Consider the following 22,662-nt stretch of genomic DNA (forward strand, 5'->3'; position numbering starts at 1 on the left):
TCTTGTGGTGCCTGTTTTTTATGTAGGGTCAACTCTTAGGCTCTCCCAAAGGCAGCGCTGTCATCACAGTATTGGCCAGTTGTGACACAGAGGACCTGAGCAGACAGAAAGGCACTGGCACTGGCCCCTTGCGTCAGTAGCACCTGTTTCCAGAAGCCTGAGGCAAGGGAAGATGAATTGTGTCCTTCTTGCCAGCAGGAGCTGAACTTCCCCTCTATAATGTTTTTAAAACCAAGACGCCAGTATATGCCAACACCATTAATCTCACCTTTTTCCAAAGGCCATTCAGAGGATAACAGAGTTCTTCAGCCAGTGAAGGATGTGATTTATTACCTTATACCACCTGCAACATTCACAGAATCATATCCTGAGTTGGAAGGGACCACTGAAGTCCAACTCCTGGCCCTGCACAGCACAGCCCCAAGAAACACACCATGTGCCTGAGAGCACTGTCCAAATGCTTCTTGAACGCTGTCAGGCTTGGTGCTGCAACCACTGCCCTGGGGAGCCTGTTCCAGTGCCCAACCACCCTCTGGGTGAAAAAGCTTTTCCTAGTATCTAACCTAAACCTTCCCTGACACAGCATCATGCCACTTCCTCGAGTCCTATTACTGGTCACCAGATTCCACCTAAACTGCCTGATTTCTATTTGTTTTCTGCTCTGAAGAAGTGACTGTTAATACTGCTTATCACTATAAGGGTAACTCGGGTGGAGAAGTTGAAAGGGACTCAGGGACAGAGCTGTGATTCTCACTGTAAACACCTCACAAAAAAAATTGGATGTCTTTCTGTTACACACGTCTAGTTTCATGGTCAAGGAGTGCCTGGTCTGTAGCTGGCATACTGGACACTTCATGCTAAAATAACCAAGACTATTTCATACAAGGACTGGGCTGTACTCCAGGATTGAAACTGTCAGGCTGGTAACAATGCAGATGAACAAAGGGAGATAAATTCTGGAAGAAAGGCTGGTGTCAATAAGTTGAAGAGAGGGAACATTGATAGCCAGCCAGAGATGCAGCGATATTATGGCAAAGGAAACCTGGCAAGATGGGGTTGACATTGCACCTCTGGTGAAATACTAGATCTGCCAGTGACTTGAAAAACAAGGTGAAAGAAAGAGTTCAGTTCAAGACTCAAGAATAGCTGTAATGAAGGCTGTGAATGACTCAAGAATATTCAAAGTTGTTATGCTTTGATAAGAACTGAATGACTTCTTCATAAAGCGAAGGTCATTGGATAACACAACTGAAAGCTAAATATGTTTGACAAAAACAACGTGCCATATGTTAGCAGCAATAATTTAAGCTACTAATAATCTTTATTGAAGAAAATTAACTAACCGTTCATTATTGCAGGCAGCTCAGTAAAAACACTGCATTATGCAGATGAAAGAACAAACAAAATATTAGGACATTAAAGTAAGAAAGAAAATGGTCCCAGTATGTACACCCATGGTACAGTTTCCCATGGAAAATGCAGTTGGTTCTTGTTCCTTGAATGAAGAAGAATAAAATTGAAGGAGATCAGAGAGATCCAGAGGTGCTTATGATAGACAGTCAGTGTGACTTCCGTTTCAAGAGATATGAAATTGAAGTATTTCATGTTAAATTCAGTGCAAAAATATTTTTTAAAGTCAAGCTTAAAAGTGTGACCTTCAAGTGACAGTTCCATTTTTATCTGTAATTACTTTATTCAGTGGGAAAAGGGGGAAACAATTCTGAGTCTGTCAAACTGCTTGTTTGAACAGTGTTGTTCCAATTGACTGCAATTAGTGAGTGTGACTTAACTCCAGGGGAGAACAAAGATTACAAAAGAGTTTTTACCTCTAACATTTTTGCTTTTTCTGATTTAAATGAAGATCCATCTGTATGATGGTACCCTAATATATTTGTATGGCCCACAGCATGATATTGTACTATTAGCAGGCTTCTGACCAGTCTCTGCCCCAATGATGTAGAAGTGTATGATGTGATGTGTATATACAGTGAAGATGGAGGCCTCTGTACCCAACAGAATGGAGAAAATCCATAGACAAGCTAGAGGACAGGACTGACTGTACTGTATGCATGATAAATCCATTATCAGTTCAGAATTTTGTCTGCGTTCATTTAAATAAAAGCTCATTAATTAAGGAGTAATGATATGTTGCTATCCTCATCATACAAATAAAGCTCAAAGAGCAGCATTTATTATGGCATGCTGTAAAAGCACTAATCCAACACAGACCATCCAAACAAGGCTGCAAAACACAAGCGTTATATTAACAGAAAGTAGAGCATAACAAACCCTGGAGGACAAAAAAGGAAAAAATAACCAGGCAACATATTAAGAACTTCCTTGAACATATTAAAATTGAAAGGTGCCATATATGCTAGGTCCTCATGACATAAGGCCGTAAGAGACAGCTAAAGAGGATAGAAAGCTAAAGAGCGAGCTAAGCAGATACAGGAAAGCTAAATGACTGATGTGTTATTACCCTTGCTATCAGAAAAAACCACCACGTGGATGTTCTTATCCCAAGGGCACTTGTTTTGGAGCAATGATGTGACATTAACTGAGGTAGAAGGTCCTTAAAAAAAGATTAGAGAGCAGCCTGAGCAATTTAAATTGGATCTTAAAGGCTGACAGAATGAGACAGTTCATCACAGCTCTCTATGAGCAATAAAGAGAGCACTAATACAGCAGGTTTATGATATACATATAAAAATGTCACTGGCTTTGAATGACAAAGTCAATATGCTATCTAATATTATTCCATGGCAATCCTAATCCACTTTCTGCTACACATGCACACCCAATGCACTCCCAACAGCGTGCCTGAAGTACCCCTTCCTGACAGTCCATGCAGGGCATGAGTCACAGCTAACTGCTCTTATGGAGCATTGTGTTTCTGCTCACTGCGCTGCTCCAGAGTCGCCTCTGGTGTGCTGCAACAGCTGCCAAGCGAAGACAATATTGTCAAAGGCAGAGGGACATCCTCTGTGACTAAAGGCTGCTTATCCTTACATCAATCCCAGGAAAAACAAAGGGAAAACAGGAGTTTGGTGTTGAGGATCAATTAAAACAAAACTATAGGACAGAAACATAATTTCTTCCAGCCAATAAGGCTTTAAGGAATACAGATCTTCTTAAATGTAAGTTTGGTTGACAAAAACACCCCTTCAGCAGTGAAATACCTGAGCTTTACATTTAATGTAAAGCATCCACTCATGGATCAAGAATTGATCAACACAGACAGTTCATCAGTTCATGGGGAATTCCTCCAGCCTCAGTAAACAACTCCCTGTTTCCCAATATGTTGATCAATACTCTGGAGGCAGATACAAAGCGCTGCTGGGGAAATATGCAGAAAATACATGGATTAAGGTAATGATAAATAAGATTCAAGCAAAGCATTTCCCCCAGATCACTTTCAAACATCTGTGCTTCATAGAGTGAAATTCACACTGAGGCATCAAGACGTAAGAAATTCAAGCCAGGCACAGAAAGGGTACCACATGCTGCAAAGTATTACTGGCAGCTTAATGCAACCTTTCCACTGCATGCTGTGGCGAGGAACACTGATGTGCCTTATGCTCCTACAAATGAGGAAGTAATAAGAGTATGCAAATATGGGATTTTTTTTCACTGTCTGTGCTGATTCTGCTAAAGGAATACTTAACACATGCTAAAAAGAATGATGAGTAAATGGACAAGACAGAAGTGAAGAAGAAAACATATCTTATGACTAAGAGCTCACTCTGTTTAAATTATCAAGGTAAGACCAAAGAATAATCTGATCAATGTGCATAGATACTGTATGCAGCAAAAAGATGCATACTTCATCTGGACTTTTAAATCTAATAGAGCAAGGCCAAGTAAGGACCAATGAAACTAAAGGTCAGCTAAATCCCAGCTGGAAATCAGACATGATCTATGACAAGAGTGTGACCTGCCATGGATCATACTAATTAAAAAAAGGTCTACTAGTCAGCATGTCTTCGGGGAAAATGAATCTGGCTAAACAAAGTTAGACTGTCAAACACAGCCCTTCAGAAGTGAAATACCTAGGTTTTACATTCGACGTGAAGCACCCCTTAGCTGGATCAACATTACTTACTTTCCTGAACATGTCATAAATGTACACAGTTTATTATACAAAGGATTTCAAGCTGCATGATCATTTGGAAAGTGACTCCATTTGTACATTTTTTAGGTTTCTGTTAAGGTTTTGTGGAGGTGGTCTCTGGACAAAGGCAATGCTACAGGTACAAGAGAGCTAATCGTCAGTGCTGTTAAGATGGTATTTTGTACTGTACTCTGTATGCTGCTGTCTTTACCTACAGCCATGATATGAAAAGAACATTACGGCCACCTAGTCTAGACTAAATGCCATAATTGCTTTGGTTTTCACTTGTAGCAAGTATAATATGGAGAAATCCATTGGGTACCATGGCCCAGGGGGCCGTGTACTAATGGTGAAGGATTTATTAGCAAAAGTCCTGGCTGAGTAAATGATGTTTTAATGCTCTTGAGAGGTCAGGTCATCATATTGCACAATAATTGCCATGATGAAGTATCTAACAGCTTAAGATAGGGCTCTTTTTATTAATTTAAGTCTAAATTTAATACCAAATAATACATACAGAGTTGTCCAATTATTAAAGTTAATAACAGAGCCAAAGGTTATCCTATAAGCTCAGTGTTTTAAGTAGCCTAGCTCACACATACTGTCTTGTGTAATCAAAGTCTGACTGAAATGTCTTTTTGGGGATGTATTTAATGCTGTGTCTACCCAGTTATGCAAAGAACAAACCTGTGTATGTGTCTCTTTGCACCCATTTGCTGTCACTTTCTTCTAACAGCCCTTTACAGATCAATCCCTTCAAAGTCCCAACAAGGTCTGAAACTGCATTCTACACAGGACACTGCTGATATTGCTCTGGAAAACTGTGCCTTTCTCTAAGCCAGAAAGAAGTAATAGCTTTTGACTGTAAATACTTTCCTATTTGGAACTAGAGGACAAATTACTGAAATGCCTGGGTAAGCTGCCTCTCTCTGTTAGAATGAGAACCAACTGGTTCTGCACATGGTAATGCATGAAACCTGAGTTCAATGGTTATTTATAATCTATTTAAGAACTACTATCCATGAAAAAAACCCAAAACAAAAACAGGTCCTAAAGTTTCCTCCAGTCATAGTTTGTTGACCGAACTTTTACAACTGTTTAGAACATTCAGAATGGGCATCTGTTGCAAGCACAGTCATAGGTCCCAGCAATGGTCAAGTAATGTCCAGTGGATTCAGTATTACTGTGTTTGGGCATATGTTCCACTTGCCTACTAGCTTTAAGCTGTTTTTTTCATTTCCTTTATCAATGTAAGTCTTGGCCAACAAAGAAATCTCATGTCAAGACACTGATTTCTACAGTTTCTTCATGTAATTCCTCCTACAGACACAGGCAAGAGTCCTTTCTGAGCAAAGTATTGCTTCAAGTCCAGTGGGATAACTTTTATAATTCCACAATCAAAAGGGTCCCTCATACACCATTAAAGGTAATTTGTTCTCCTTCCTTCAAACTTTACCCAGTATGTGGAGAAACACCAGTCCTTCACAGTGTATGAGAGTTCACTTTGGGAATAAAACTCTCTGGCTGGTTAGTAAAGCATCTCTGAGGATGCCTGATTACCCAAAAAGAAAAGAAATAATAAACTATGCTATGATTATCATGCCTCTGAAGTTAGCTTCAACCCTACATTGGGATAAATGGAAGTCAGCCAACTGAGAGGAATTATAACATGAAACTGAATTTTTGACAAATCCATTCATTTCCATATCTCACTCTGTGAGTGCCTTTAGGGAGCTCTCAAGGTGCTCTCTGTCACCAGAGCCATTTGTGAATAGCATCAAGAAAGGTCAGTCCTAGAAGAAACTTTACATCCTTTTGTGTAACAAAGACAAGCTGTGTCTTTGTAAAAGATACAGATGTCTAATGTCTTGGTAATTCAAGGGATAATTATTATCTGAAGATGCTACAGACAGACATTATATAAGCACCTCACGAAGCCTTCCCTAAAATTCCCAGGTCCACTGTGGGCTACAAAACTGGATTCTTTTCCACAAGGGACAAAGGCACTTCATAAATGAGCTCCATAACTAAAAGAAAACTCTAAAATACAGCTTTTGTTGTAATGCAGCGTATAAGTGACTATATTAAAAGCGACTTTTATGAAAAATTTGACATGCTTGGAGGTGGGCAAGAAGAATACTGTGGGTTTTGCCATCAGACAGTATGTACCACTCCAATTCAGAAGAATCCCAGCCATTCCCTACTAAGTAATTAATAACCACAGCTCCTTTCTTCACAACAGAGAGGTTGTATATTTGCTGCATGCAGCTCATTCACCCTTCTTCTAGCAACCTTGTCAGGGCAATGGCTTCTCAGAGCATTTTCTACTGGTGACATTCTGACCCCTCCTTTAGTAAGGTCCAGTTAAGTCTTTCTCCTTTTAAGTTGCAGAAACATCTAAATAATACTCCATTTACTATCTGCTTAGTTGGAGATCTCACAAGTGATGTCCTCAGCTGATGGCTAGTTGCTATCTCCAAATTGATGAATAACCAATCATCTGTTATTGCCCTTGTGGGGAAATAGCTGTGTTTGCTTTATTGACCCACGTGTTTCTGTGTGTGGCTGAGGTTGTCTGCCTCTCAATTTGGTGTTCCACAACAAAGGCAGACTGGTGTAATGCTTGCTTTCTGTTCTTAACAAATATATCTCCAGTCCATTTGTAATGCAGTTGTCTGATATTAATCAGCTTCTTCTGTCTTCCTCGCAGTTCATGCCAAATAAATAATTTTCACACCAGCCATGGTTAATAGCTGTTCTGATACTGTTTCATTCTCTATACCACAAAGCAGCTGTTTTTGAACTGTTCTGACAGGCCAAAAATTGATTAGATAAGCCATTAGGCTCAAAGGTCTGGAGAGACGTATGTTATCTAAGGCATCATTCGCTTCTTTAAAGCCTTGCAGAATCAATTTCCAGCCAGTCAGACATACCTAAATGTGGAGTTGGAGAAGGCACCAATCCATTTCTACCTCTTCATAATGTGTATCACCAGCACAGAGGAAGGAACTGTTGTCTGGGAGGTGCAGGTGTGTAATAAAAAACTTTAGGTGTTGCTAGGTGAAGCCAATTTCTATTTGGTTTTATTTTGTGGAACAGCATATGGCAGCTTTTCATTAAGTTTGAGGTCAATCAGATTTCTAGGCATAGTACAATTTACATGAGCACATCTTTAACCTGTGAATCATTAGCACAACACATTTTTCAGCCTGTGCAGTATGCTTTCCCTTGGTGCCTAGAAGAGCTAGCTCATTTTTCACTCATCACAGAATCACAGCCTACAGTGTAACCACAACCTGCAAACTGTCTGCGAGTCAACCTAAGGATGCTCTGCTCCATGACCCTATGACTGCACACTTTTGCCTCCTGAAATCCCTGGGAGCCTCTCTTCCTCATTTAACCATAATGCTTTTACTGCAAGACAGAAAGAGAGGCTCATCAGCTGCTCATTGGCAATCATCAAGAATCCAAATGAACTGGCAGAAGCTGAGTGAACTATATCTGAAGAAAAGACAGGTCTATCCTCTTTTCACACCTAAATAATATGAAGTAGTAAATTCCCTACTAGTTTTCTCCTTATTTTTTTGCAGGTCCACACAGTGCTTGAAGTGATGATGAGACACCAGAGAGGCTTCTGTAAGTGCTCAGAGGGGAACTGAAAAGACAACAGATGGACTTGCTGTTAGAAGTGGCCATGGAAATAGCCACAGGAGCAGAGACCAAGAAAATGAAGGAACCTGAGGGACTTGGGAAATCTTACCAGGGAAGATATTAAGAAAAAAAGAGATTTCAAAAACAGATTGTTCGAGCTGTTATGGAGAAACAGGCCAAAGATGCAGGGAATTTTGGCAAAGAGGCAGCAGTTCTGAGCCCATGTCCCACTTCTTGCCACACCTTCTCACTGCTATGGGAGACCCTGTGTTTGCAGGAGGCAAAACCATGAACCAGAGCAACGCACAGAACTAGCTCTACTCAATACAGTCTCCTAAAAAGTCACAACCCACCAGCAGAAGAGGTTGGGCATTTGACAGCCAGAGATATCAGAGATCTTTAAGAGGATTCTTTCTGTTGCACCATTTGCAGTCATGCACTTCAGTGCCTTTTGTAAAATTTTGCCTTGTCCAAAAGTGGCAGAAATTATTGGCACATTTTCTTCTGGATCGCCCCACACCTTTTTGTTGCCAGAACAAAAAGAAGTAATTGATCTGATCTTGATCAATATTGTGCAGGACACAACAATGGTACATGCAGAGAATACTATCTGCTCTTTGCAGGCATCTTGGAAAGGTGTGTACCTGGATTATCTTCTGTCTTGGAGCAGGGTAGGTTCTTAAAACATGACAGCTCAGATTGCTTAGGATAAGGGCAGCACAGACATTCTATTAAAATCTGTAATTTTCTGTAGAGTGGCTAAGCAACAGCTTCCCCATTTTCAGATAAAGGACTCTGAACTCCAGGGACAGCTCTGCATGTGAAGTGAGTAGCACAGCTTCTTCCAGGCACAGCCTGGAACCTGCCCTGCCTGCTTGCCAGCTCTGCCTGCGCCCACATCTCTGCATGTGCTGGGGCAGCCTGAGAGCTCGGGCTGGCCAGTCTCATCTCTAGTGGGGCTGCTCACAGACAGCTTCAGAGGCACTGGTAAAACAAAAGGAAGCAAGACTGGGTTTACAGACAGGGTCTGTCACAGATCACCAACTGAGGTGGAGAAAATGTGTAAGCAGCTTCTTAAACAAGTAGCTATAAATAAGCAGAGCTGAAAGTTGTTAGTATTTTATATTTCAGTTCAGGAGACACAGAAAAACCCTGTGTTCCCCATGCTGAACTGTACTTGGAGCCTTCTTAAATCGTAGATGATATATTCTTGATATGAGAACTGCACTCAATTTAATCAGCTCACAGTAATTCTCTGCTAGGCTTCCTGCTGTCCAGTTCAAATGAGGTAAAAATGCTATTTTTATACAAAGACCCACAAAAACACCCTCCACAAATTACACAGAATGAGTCCTCCAAAAGGTTTGCATTACAAATGCATGAAATTAGCAATTAGCAGACATAGAATAAATAAAAACTCATGCGTGTTAATAGGATAACACCACTGAAAAGCAACAAAATGAAATGGTACATACTTAAATTGTGGAATGCACCATTTATCCTCCCTGACACCGACCCCACTGGCAAGGGCTGCTCTGGACAGGAGCTCAGGTTAGTGGAGCCAGGAGTTCACCAGGTTTGCCTTATCTGTCCCACACACCACCTGGCCAGTAATTGCAGACACTATTAGCAGCTGCTGCCTCCAGCCACAGATGTGGAGACTTCCTAACACTGCCCTTGCTCTCTCAGGTCACTTCCTATCAAGAAAAACTTGAGCTGGTTGTGAGAAAGGGAGTGGGCAGTGACCATCAGCAGAAGTCCCACTGAAAATCAGGCTGACTTTACCAGAAAAATTTTCTTCTGTCTGGTTGTCAGAAAACCCCTCTCTGGAGATGCTGGAGGATGCACATTTGTGAGGTAACTCATTACCCCCAGGGCTGAGGAAAGCTTCCGAAGGGTAATGAGGCACAATGTGTGATATGAAGTAGGTGTGCACACAGATTTGGCATTTAACTGCTATTTATGTGTTTGGCTTTGAAATGAAGTGAAAAAAATGCACAAATATCAAATAAGCTTGAAAGCCAACACTATATAATGATGGTCATTTCAAGTATAGACTGTTCCATTGTAGCATTCCCTGTTCCTGCCCAGGCGTGTTATTCCTCACATACTCTTTTTTGATGCTGATTCCCTCCTTTTAGGCACATACGCATACCCAAAAGCCTAGGTCAGTAGGATGTTTCACATTTTGATGCATATATTCTTCAGCACCAGACAAGCAACACAGAAATGAGAGGTCACTCTTCATGATTGTGGAATCTTCAAGAAACAAAACATTTTTTCACTTAGCTATGGCATGATTATCCAGCTTTACTTTCCAGGTTGAAAAGGCATAAGGGAATGAATTAAAAATACGTTTATCCTGGATCATTTTTGCCTACACAACGAAAGCCAGATCTGTCTGTGACTTGCCCACTTCTTCCAGTATTCCCTGAAAAGTGAAACAGCTTTGAAAGACACCTCAGAGAGGGAGAGCAGCAATTGCAGGATTCCTCTAAACCAGGGTCAAACCCTGCACTCATCAACTGTGAGTCAAGTGGTCTTGCTAACCCAAATCAGGTACCTAGTGCAATGCAGCCGTCCCATAAAAGCCAAGACAAAGCCTTTTACTTTGATCTGACTGATGTTTTTGAGTTGACTGACATTAGACAGGAATGAAACTGCAGTTCCCACATGTGAACACTGACCCAACATCTGCAGTTTGTGGCAAGGAGAGCCTTTGTTTTGGTTAGACTATCCCAAAGAGAGGAAATTACTCATGCAAATGGGGATGTGACCCTCCTTACATTAACCTGTGTTGTTCTGATTTCAGGTATGTTTGGGCCCAAGTTTTTTGTGACGACCAGCACAGGACAAACAGAATTTGCTACATATTTGACATATCTTCATTTGATAGCTCATGCTAATTGTGTTACCTAAGAATGCCATAGATATTAAAACCACATACTGAATAGCACATTGATTAGCATGATCAAACATATGGTAAGGTATACAGTATTCATAAAGGAGCAGAAGACAAAATGCCAGAATACCATCCATGTGCCAGTGGGCAGAATGCATTGAATGAATGGGTAAATGTGACTAAATCATTAGTATAATTTTATCAGTTCACAAAAATCACTGCCAAATCAAAGCAGCTATTTACTTTCTGCCCAACAGCCCCACATTATTTTCCTTCATTACTCAATCTGCTTGAGTTTGATCCTATATAAGCTTAAAACTGTGGGGAAAAAATACAGCCTGTATGGAAAATTGCTGTGGGATTGCAAAAGATGTAGAGCTTGCCAAAGAAAATGAACTCTAAAAACTGTTTTCCTTGTTTATGTGGTCTGTCCAGGCCCTCTTGTTTATGTAAGGCTCAATATATGATCAAGTTACCTTGCGTCAGCCAGGCTGTGGTAATTGTCTGTGTGAGCACTTTTGGCCCGTAGCGAATGCAAGAAAATTTAACTTTGTTTAAGCCCCTTTCACTGCAGGCAAACCTAACACAACTTACATTCCCTGTGGGGTGCGAGCATGCACCTAACTCACCCACAGTGACAGACTATGTCCCAAGAGCCTCACTCTGTGTCTGAGGTCCAGGATTACCAAATGCACCCTAAAAGGTGTCTGGGACAGCTTGTCCTTTTTTCTGCAGGTATATTGCACAGGCACACAAATGAAAGACTTACCTGCCATGCCTCAACCTTCTTAATGTCTGCACAGGACCCATTAGTGAAGAGTCCTTTCCCAGGGGTACAGGTATATATATCCTGCAAGGCATGGGCAATAGAATATACTGCCAAATACACATTATAGGATATTCGCAAGTGCGTATAGTCCATGTACGGCGTCTCCACACTAGTGATGTTCTCATTCCCTGTGCATGGAGGTCGGAAAGCAGATGTTCCATTCCCAGCTCCCAGTCCCTCTTCATGGCCCTTGTGGAAGGAAGTTGAGGCTGGAGAATTTTTGAACCCATCAGGGAGATAGCAGTTAAATGTCTCCTCCCAAAACTCCTTGGCAAAGCCGTTGTTGTTGGACTTCTTGGGATGCACCTTTTGCAGGAACTCACGAAAGCCTGGGATCTGTCCTGCCTTCAGTGCAAAGCCAATGGTGCTGCCGATGACACGGAAGAACTCTGGCATGGCTATTAGGGAAGAGCTAGCCCAGGCCTCACTTGCCAGCCAGATCTTGCCAGTGATGTTTCGCCTGACAATTTCTTTGATGAGAGGCTCCAGGTCAGGGCCACTGGAGAAAACAACAATCACCCTTGCTGTGGAGTTCTGGATGACCTCTACCACCTGCTGGATCTCCTCTTCATCTGAGTACTGGGAGATGAGTTCACTAAAATCAATGCAGATATCTCTCTCCTCTGCCTCTTCCCGAAACTTTTCAATCCCTGGACGGCCATAGTCATCATCAGCTGCAATTGTTCCCACCCAGTTCCAGCGAAAATACTCAATGATGTCTGCCATCGCTGTGGCCTGATGCTCGTCATTGGGGATCGTGCGGAGGAAGGACTTGAACTGGTTCTTATTGCTCAAGAGACGACTGGATGAGGCATAGCTGACCTGTGAGAGCACAGTAAACAAGCAAAACACATCATAAAGTGAAGTGTCTAGAAATTAATTCCCCACATTTACCTAGCATCGCTGTCAACCTGTGTAACCTCGGATAGGGTGAAGAGAGCTGAGCACCACACTGGTAGTCACATATTCTTATCCTGTGGTTGTATGTGATCCACACTGACAGCCTGTATGTTCTTTGCAGTGGTGCCTGTCTTACAGAGGCACACATACAGGAGCAGCTGCTCGGACCCAAGAGGATGCATCAAGCTTGTGTCCACCTGCAAGGTCAAGGATCAGAGGGAGAGAGACACTGACACTAGCTTGGAGGAGTGGCAAAGAGGTGAGCCAACAGGTGGCCTGTTTTGCTGTACTTCCTGTCAAATCCAGAAATAAAAAGTATGTATCTTTTAGATAAATGAGGGCAATGCACATAATTAAGACAAAATGCAGGTTTTCTCTGTCCTGAACTAGGCATGGGACATCTGTCCCCATCCTTAAACAGGCTCCAGCAAGAAACATGTGCATTTCATATACAATCGCTGACAGTTAATGTCAGAAGAATGTAATGTCTATCAGTTCCCTTGATCCTGCAGAGTGTTATGGTAATGCTACTTTAGTAGTATTTCCTGATTGCTGGCCAGAATCAGCAAAGAACCCAGTAGGCATTCCATGCTTCATGAGCCACTGTGTTTTATGGTTAAAATTGGATTTTATTTCCTTTTCTAAAGCTATCAAGAAATATTTTATTTTCCTAATCAGAACAAGTGGCATATGCTCTTAAGATACAATTTGAATTTTCTACAAGTAGGAAGAAAACCATAAACCCCAGATAATAATAGCTTAAAGATTTGGAGAACTTCTAAAACTCACTTAATTTTGCATTTTGAGATTGGTATCTGAATTCTTTAGGTCTGACTCTCATTTAAAAAAATGTTCTACAAACAGTTCATTTTCTAGAGAGTGAAAATTTGCAGAAAACCATATCTCCTCTTTAAACTCTAGTATTTAATTTTTCTGCAAGAAGAAAGAAAAGGACATCTCCTAGTACAGTTTCAAGGGCCACAGGAACAAATCCTCCTTTCACACAGCTATACTCTCCCCTGGACAGGCTCCTGCCCAGTGCTAATCTCACCTCCTACAGCCTGTTGCCAGGAGGTACAGGCAAGGTATCCCGCTCTCACGTGTTGTAAGGGTACACTGAGGTGAGATACTGAGAAACAGAACAGAAGTCATAACATTTTCAGTGTTTATGTTAACAGAATGAGTAATGAGCCTTACATTAATTGTAAAATATACCTCACCTTGTACTGAAATGCAGGGCCTAATAAGCATGGATTTGCTAATGGCCTTGCTATAAATGGCAATGATAATTCTGCCCCCAAACCTCCCAGTTTAAAAGCCTGCTTTTAGTTGTCATACTTCAACCACCTGGCTGAGATTTCGTTCCAGAACTGAACCTCCTGACATCTACCCATTTCTGCAGCCTCTAGATAAGGCTACTGCATCATAGCACTAACACCATTCCCTGTTCAAAGGGAAAGTCTGAGAACTGCAAACATCTCATATGTTCAGTCAAACACACCAACACTTCTCAGCTGCCCTTGTTCACCTGGTAATGTGATGTGTAAATCAACATTACCCCTTAAAATGTCATCATGGTGTTTATTATGTGCCAACTTCTAATGCTACTCTGGACAATACCTTGATAGCACATATTGGTCTTAGCTTAAACCATTCTTGCCCTGCTCAGAGACCACATGTCCAGTTTTTCAGACTCCTACATGGGAGTCAGACTGATAACCTTAAATAGGCAAGATGTATTACTGTGCACTGGTCAATCAATAATCCTTCCTTCTTCATTTGTGGTGAAGATGGGAATTGGAGCCCTGGCTGAAATGAAGCTGTATTTCACAGGACAGACTGAGAGTTCAGTGTGACACAATCCTGTTACAAGGACTCTTGTGAGCTTTGGCACCTCTATTCATTTTAGAAGAGGAATTGGAAAGGGTAAGCTACACAAGGCAACACATAAACAGATAAGGCCAAGTACTTTTTCCAAAGTTGTCTTCAGTGTGGAAATCTAAAATCAAGAGCAACATTAAGCTATAATATGTCAGCTTTGTAGTTTGCTTAAGGTCTTGGCAGAGCACAAGATTGTTAAACCAGCACTGGCTCCACATAGTCAGAATGCAGCTAGAATGATGCTGTGACACAGGAGCTGGCACAGCTACATCACCACACAGATGACCTCAGGACAAGGGGGGGGCCATATCCACATGCTTTCACAAACCCTGTTTTGGAGGCCCTAGGGCAGGTCAACTCAGAAGAAACCTTCACAGCAGCTGATCAGGATGAGCTTTACAGGTCACCTACTTGAATGACCAGAGATGCTGAGACCTACAAGTAACTGGCAATGACTGAGCTCTGCCTTATGTGTGCTCTGTGGGAGCTGGACACAGCTAGAGAGTGATTACTGTGAAGCAACAACACAATTAACCTGTCAGGGCTGGCAACTGTCAATGACTGACCTAAAATACCTGTATTCACAGAGTAAACCATTCTAGAGGACTGTAATCCTCCTAGACTAAGTTACTGTTGGCTGAATATTGTTATTGGATGGTCGGTAACCTTTTTGCTTGGGGACTGCAAATTGACAGCAAGACATATTTCTACCATAAGAACATCTTCCCTCACTGTTTTGCGCTGAGTCTCTCCTCAAAGTTCTAATGGAAATGGCAAAGATTAAACAATCTGTTTAATCTCTGCAGAGTGGAGAAGCAGACCACTTTGATAATCTAAATAAGAGAGGTGAAAGCGTACCTGAGGTATGTAAAAGAGTCCCAGCAGATTGGCCACAGCAGTAGAGATGCCAGAGCCAGTTGCCCCCACGACCGCAATGGTGGAAGGAATATGTTCTGAGCAGTTGCAGAATTCATCCAGGTTCAATGAGTCTATCTTGTTCTGAGCCACAAAACTCAGTGTGGCCTCCAGGGCTTTAGAGACTGTATTGCAAGTGTCAAATATCCTGTATCCCAAGGTCATGTTGGGAAGGAGAGTTGGGCTACTGTTTATTTCTTCTATGGCAAAGATCATAGCCTGGAGCCAGCGGAAGCCTCGGAAATTATACCTGGGGGAGCAAAAATAAAAATAAAATAGAGTGAGAAGGAGAGAAACAGAGGAGTGGAGACTAGGACTGAGGTAGAGTGAAGAATTCTAGATACAAAAGACAAAAGCAATTTATGCTATTTCTTGCATCCTGCTAAATCTGGAAAGTTTCGCTTTTGTCTTCAGTGGTTACAGAAGAGGTATGCTTTATGCTATGAGGTTTAGTTCAGCTTTTGTTTGGGAGCTCACTTCAGAGGTCATGAGGATGAAGTCCCCTAAAGTCTGGGAAAGCTGAAAGACAGCATGTCTGGAGTGTTGGCTCTGGCCTTCTGCTCAGGACCCTAAACCAGGATCTCACGACCCCTGAGCAAATGCTCTGACACAAAGCTACACCTACCACGTTTCCTTCCAGGCTCCTCTAACATGTTTCTGAATGCAGATGGCAGTGTCTACTAAGCCTCTGCTGAGTGTGATGCTACCAGGAATACTCTGTATGTCAGCTCCTCATGGCTTCAGGCAGGCAGAGCAGGCTGAGCCACAGCACTGGCATGCTGCTGGATGCACAGGTGCCTGGGAGCCCTGCTCAGGGAAATCTGGCCTCACATCACACACTTCATTTTGTAAGAGAGAGCACAGCCAGCCTGTTTATATCAGAGAACCAGAGCCATGCTATAAATGTAAATCCTCTTAATTAGATACTTCAGTGCTTTCATTGAAGAAGTAGCTTTTCTCATTATCATAGTGCTCACATACATTTGCTTTAGACATGAACGCAGAAGATGCTCTCAGAGCTGGTCTGTGAAACTGAAACTGGTTTTGAAGTCTACCCTCTTCTCTAAAATGAAGAGGCTGAGTTTTCTATCTCACACCTATGCGTGCAGCTAACCCAGGGGTTGTTAGCAAGTGTACTGCAGGACCTGTTGAGTCCCTGTTTAGAGCAATGAATGGGCTGCAATGAAAGAAGCTGATGCAGGATGACTGCTTATTCAAAGAAAAAGAAACTTCATTGTGGAAAGCAGCAGGAAGAAAGTATCTTTGATAAGTTGTCAAGTTTTACTGTGTTTTCTCCTGTAAAGTTGCACAAGCAACCAGTCATGTGCCTGTAAGGCTGCCACATTTTAGGGTAAATCAGCTGTGAACTGAAACCTGCCCTTTCTTGGAGTGCATTATGAGCCAGGACAGCAGTTAGTTTGCAGTTTTGTGTTGAGTTGCAGCTGAAAACAGGAAAGTGTCAAAGTTGTTATGCTTGAAATCCATTGGGAAAAGTGACGGACCAAAGAATTCGAAAAGCCTAGGGAAATAGCCTGCCCAGGAACAGATTCTATATGAAATGGTAAATTTAGGTTTCACATGAGTTTGATTTTGAAATGCTTTGAGAAATGTTTCCATTACTAAGGTGAAGATTTCTAAAGATAAGCTTCATGAAATCACGAATTTTTAATCTCTGAGATATATGACCTGAATATTTTTTAATTGCTGGATTAAATTAATTGCTTCCAAAGTTGATGTTACCTGTGTCTGACTTTTTCAAAGCTGAATGAGCAAAGCCACATTACTTCCATTCCAGGAGTTTTATCTGATTCATCTGGGATCAGAATTTCTAAAGATATCACATCTAAGGTTCATCTTTAAGTCTTAAAAACTTCATTTATTCAACTTGACTTCACCAGCTCCAGACATCCTTGGCCACCTTCCCAATGAGGTTTAGCTCTGAGGTTGTACCTCAAAGACAAGACAGCACAACTTCAGTACAGATCTCTTCAGGTCAAAAAGTTTGAGGTAATTAAAAATCCATAATTATAACTTATGACCAAAGGGACAGCTATCTTTATTAAAATTACACTTTAAAAACATGTGAGTGTTAGTTACTGTTAGAGGTAATTTGGTCATTTAAGATATTTTTTGCTTTAGTTACAAACCATTAAGGAGAGAGATGCAAGGAGAGAGCTTTGAAATGAAAGGGCAAATCTCAGAGGGATTGAGTCAGTAAGTGTTGCATACAGAAAAAGGATGTCTTGGGCACACCACATTGCCTCACAAGGTCAGTAATGCATCCTGGGATAAATGGAAGCAAGGAGACGGTTTGTGACACTTCTTTTTAAAAAGTTACATGTGTTGACAGATATTTTTAATTAAAATAGAATAGGATTTGAAGCAAGGAACTATACTCAGGCTTGTCGTGTAAAAGAGAAAAATCCAGTTGCATATTTGAAGGGAAGACTGCTGAGAAGCTGGGAAGTTCAAAGGTACCACTATAATGCTGTGAAAAGCTTCACACATTTGAGTATATGTGAAAGAAAATTTAAGTCTGCTCACATTAAATTACACAGGTGAAGTATGACACAAAATTGTTTTGCCTGTTTGACAGGAATTTGGCTTCATTGTTTTAAAATGCCACAAGGTGGTATCTTCAGATAACATCTTCAAAATCAGTGAGAACTGGAGTGTTTTACCCTTGACTTCAAAGAAAATATTTGACATTTAATTCAGTAAATGCAGACTAAGGCCCATGACACGCAGTTGCTTCTACCTTCCTTCCTGACCTAAGTTCCTGATTAGTGTATATTTACAGCATAAAGACTGTATTTCAGGTACTTGTATTTGGACTGATTTTATTTTGGAGGGGAGAGTGTTTTCTGGGAGCTAGGCTCCAAAATATCTTTGAAATGCTTTCAATAATTTATCTCAAACTAACCTAGGCAGGAGACCTGCAGTTCCCCTCAGTTGCATCTCTGCTGATAGCAGCATCAGCAGATCAGGAGAAGAGGGTCAGAAGGGATGGAGACAGCACTCCTCACTCTGTCTTCTCTAATACCTGACAGATCTTCAGACAAGCTCTCATTCTGTTAACTGATGCAGTGTTGTATCAGTTCAGTAATACAGATAGAGGCAGACAAAGGTAGTCCTGTCAAACTGATCTAAATGAAGCAACACTTTCAGTCTCCATGAATGGAAATTTTGTGGATAAATTCTCTCCCACAGTACTGCAATATCCCAACAAGGGGCTGCAGATAGATTCCTCCTGGCTTGGTGTGTACATGAGTGATTGGTAAGAGCAGCCCTTGAACCTGGCAGTAGGTCACACTGATGCAGCTGACCTCCTGTGCTATGCTACTGCTGTGATTAATATGACTAGTCACTGGAATGCCCTCTCAGCCATGCAGAAATTTGGCTGGTAATTTCCATAAAGAAACTGCACAGGATTTACTAACAGAGGCAAACTTTCTTTAGATCTCCAGAATCTTTAAACAGCTACTGGTATTTTCTTGGTGGAAAACAAAGAGCCTCCAAAACTCATTTCCTGCCATATTACTTTACAGGGATGTTGTCATAGTATTTTAATATTTCTGAGATGTGGTGCCATGAAAGTGGCCATTAAGCTCTAAATGAGAGTTGAATGTAAATAATTCAGAGCTCACAGGTGTATACAGGAACTTTTACTTACACTCATTCCTTAAATGTTTCCATTCTGACGCCTGTTCTCCCACCTGTCAGAGTGGGAGAGGGAGCAGCACAAACAGGGAGAGAGAAATCAGAAAAAATACCTTCATAAATCCTCATTGTAATTGTCACATCTGCAGGGGACAGATGTGCAGCTGACCAGTTTGATAGAAACTTAACTCGCAAAATCTCACTGATTCCTCTAGGTTTCTTTCTGGTTGGTATAAATGTGTCTGACAAATGGTGCTCGGGATGGCTTAAGTGCCTCAGCCAATGTTTCAAAGCAAGGGTATGTAAATTAAGGGACACAAGCTCACTGCATAGCTCCATCCCATGTTTCTTTGCTTATTTGTTTGTCTGGTTTGGTTTGAATAGCTCTTACTGTCTGACTCTAGCAGAGAAATTAGTCCTGATCCTTGTTGGTCTCCACCAAGAAATAATTCACAGCCTCATGTGCATTCATGACCTTCATTTATCACATTTGCAAGGCACTAAGCAATAGAGTACAAATTATAAGAGGCACAAAGTGATGTGAAAGCTCTAAACACAGCTTTCACTTACCCTCCCTTATCTGACAAGTATATTAAAAAATGGTAGCAAAGCCTGCACATGCCTTTCGACTCACACCAGCACTCCTCTTTCTATAGTGGTTGCATGCACATACTGATTTCTCTGTCCTCTCCAGATTTCCAGCACATTAATTACATGCTACTGCTGCTACTACCACTGCTATTTCTAAGCTATGCAAAGCAGAGACCTTCAGTCATTTCTTGGATTCCTGCAGTCAGTAGGTATAATGAGTTGCTTACCACTCTTACAAGCTAGGACTATGGGTAAGAGGAACTGTGCAGACCAAAGAAAATTAAAAAATTAAAAAATTACAATTGAGAAGGTGAGTGAAAGAGAAAGAAGATATAATTTGGATTTAGGGAGGAAATTCTAAATATCTCGTTATACGTTCAGTTCTGCAGTGGGATTAGCAAATACATCTGAAAGGGCTAGAATTAAAATTCTGTTCTCTCAGATGGACAGACAGACTCAGTGGGCTAAAGAGTCCTGGAGCCATGCTCTGTGAAGAACTATGACACAGGGACAATGTCTCACCACAGATTCACAGCCTGAAAGCTGTATGTCACAGTGAGGGACCCTGGCTAGACTGATGATCAGAATACAAACACTAAAAATGATCGAGTGACACCATACTAGCAACACTGTGTCTCAGTCAGTAAAGATATATCCTTACTGCAAGCAGTTCATTACAGTCAGAGGAATACATGGGTATGGACCATCTGTGCAATAATGCTAAGAATAATACTAACAGTACCACCATGACCACTACTGCTAATCTACCTGAAATCTAGAAATGGCAGAGAAATCAGGTTATGAATAGGCTTCTGGAGGTGCTGACAGGGAATGGAATGGGGGTCAGGGCTTGCTTGTGCTGTACTCAGCCTCTGCCTCTATTGCACACATCAGATATGCATCAGTAAATGCTATAAGGAAAGTTGCTGCAACAGCATACAAAGACTGAAGGTGTATTTATATTGAGTGCAGGATCCTTGATTGCTGAAACAATAAACAGGAAACAAAACTGCTCTCACTTTGTGTGTTCCTATATGACATTTAATGTGGCAACATCATGAGTAGGTTTTCACTTTGGACTCTGCAACTCAGTCCTCAATGCACAGAGATGCATTTTCAGTAGCAACAGCACAAAAAGAACAGAAAACAGATTGTTGCTGTTCCCTTTTCCTTCCACTGCTGAGTTATGTATATAGTTTTCCAAATAATCATGTGCAAGGTACGCATGGCAGGTTCAGGCCATTACATATGCTGAGCTGGAGAGAAAGGTGCCATGCCACAAGAACAAGAAGAGTGTGAAAACTGAAAAAGTGTAGAGAAAACTGTCCTATCCATTTTGAGAAGCTCTGTTTGGGAGCATGGCTATGGCACTGAACACAGTTAAGTGAGTGGGAAAATGTTCAAACAGCGCAGATCAGGTTGAACAGTCCTCAAAAAAAAGGAAAGCCACATTATGTTAAGTTGTTTGACACAGAACTCTGGAACAGACCACCTACAGGGCTTCAATGGGACCCTCAGGTCTTGTCTTTATATCAAAGCAAGGAGCTCTTCATATGATGTGATAACTTTTTGCTGCTGGACAGAGGATGTTCCTACTTCCAGAGTGATCTGGAGCTCATTTTCTTATGTGATATGAGACACATTTTCCTATGCAATAAAGAGATTAAAAGCTGTACACAGCCATCTAAAAAGAGAGCAGGTACAAAACTGATTGGCCTCAGCATTGAAAAGATACAGCAGCACTGGAGAAGGCTCAGAGAAGGCCAACAAGGGGACTTAAAAGGTATAGGACGGATTTAGCACCTTGGGTTTGACCGAGTACAGCCACATTTATACAGATTTCCCACCCTACAGAAGTTTTTGACACTACAAGACTGGGGAGATTTACCTTGTGAAGAAACTAGAGCCTATCTTTTTTTTTCCCACCAAAAAAAAAGAGTTTTAAAATTCCAGACAAGTCAATTGCCCAAAACTGAGAAAACTCACGTAGAGATATAAGATTCTAGGTCATGACTAGAAAAAAGTATTGGACTCAGAGTCAGTATGCACAACGCTGCCCTGGGCTAATACCTAATCAGAGAGTCCAAAACAAAAAAGGACCACCATGGTTGTGTTGAGAGATCTCTACAACTCCAGTGAGAGGAATTTTCTGACTTCAATACTGCTTAAAACAGAAAATACTTTCAGGAAAAATATCTCCTCTCAAGCTAACTAGTACCAATAACAAGGAATACATATCAATGTTCCTATGTATTAAATGTCTCCATCATTAAAATCTGATGACCAGTCTCAAACAGTCTTCACAATCCAACCTCTTTTGAAGTAAACCTTTCCTGCAAATGGACATTTTCTGTTAAAGACGTGTGCAATGAAGGAACTTCCAGTCATCTCTGGTCCAATCATCCCCTCGTTCTTTATGTAGTTTCTACTACCTCTGCAGCTAGATCTCTGACCTTCATTCTTTCTCCATTTGCATTATGCTGTCAACTCACAATTTATCCATTTCCTTGAAAGACAGCAGCAAATGTCACAAATGCCTGCCCCTGCAGTTACCTTTTTTCTCTTTTGCACCTGGTGCAGGGGTAAGAGGAACACAGATTTTATCCAGGTAAATTTCAGCTGGAGAATGCCTTTTTGTAGATCCAATGCCACCCAGAAGGATATCCCATTGTATCCTTAAAACAGCTAGTCTGGCTTTACAGGATTTGCCTGTTGTTGGCAGTGCTACCTTGTTAACATGCCTTTTGGCAACCACACACTTGTAGTATTCGTAGTGGAACATTTTCCAGTGATCTGTTCCAAAAATGTGACCACGTCAACAGTCACTGAGGCTGACCCAGTGTTGACAGAAATGAAAGCTACGTTCAGTTTGCAAATATCTGCATTGTCCTCTTTGCCATCTGGAACAGGTGAAGAGGACAACAGAGTGGAAAACATCCATCGCTTTTCAGCATTCCACTTGTAAAATGTTGCATTTGGGAGAGAAAATAAGTGCTGAAAAGCTGGCAGAGCTTCTTGCTCCATGAAGCAGACATTCCACATACACTTAGTTCATGACTTTCCTGTGCATGCACAGAAGAAGCCAAAATAATCCCTGCTTAATAACACTTTCATGTGCTCCCTATGAGAGCATCTGGGGATGATCTCATAACCTAGATGGACTTGTCTTGCTCAGTGTCTCAGTGGGAAATCTCACCTGAAATCTGTAAGTGTAGCAGGAAT

The 22,662-nt window shown here is 41.4% G+C and overlaps 1 protein-coding gene across 1 annotated transcript in view; it reads right to left on the reverse strand.

Annotated features, from left to right (window-relative positions):
• Positions 1-22,662, reverse strand: part of LOC103808701 (extracellular calcium-sensing receptor-like) — a 39,629-nt gene that overhangs the window by 15,584 nt on the left and 1,383 nt on the right. The window contains 2 exon segments of the mRNA XM_009081504.1: positions 11,434-12,315; positions 15,133-15,439. Coding sequence (XP_009079752.1) covers positions 11,434-12,315; positions 15,133-15,439 — 1,189 coding nt within the window.

The sequence above is a fragment of the Acanthisitta chloris genome, unplaced genomic scaffold (genome assembly GCF_000695815.1).
Source record: "Acanthisitta chloris isolate BGI_N310 unplaced genomic scaffold, ASM69581v1 scaffold5989, whole genome shotgun sequence".
In the NCBI taxonomy this organism is placed as follows: domain Eukaryota; kingdom Metazoa; phylum Chordata; class Aves; order Passeriformes; family Acanthisittidae; genus Acanthisitta; species Acanthisitta chloris.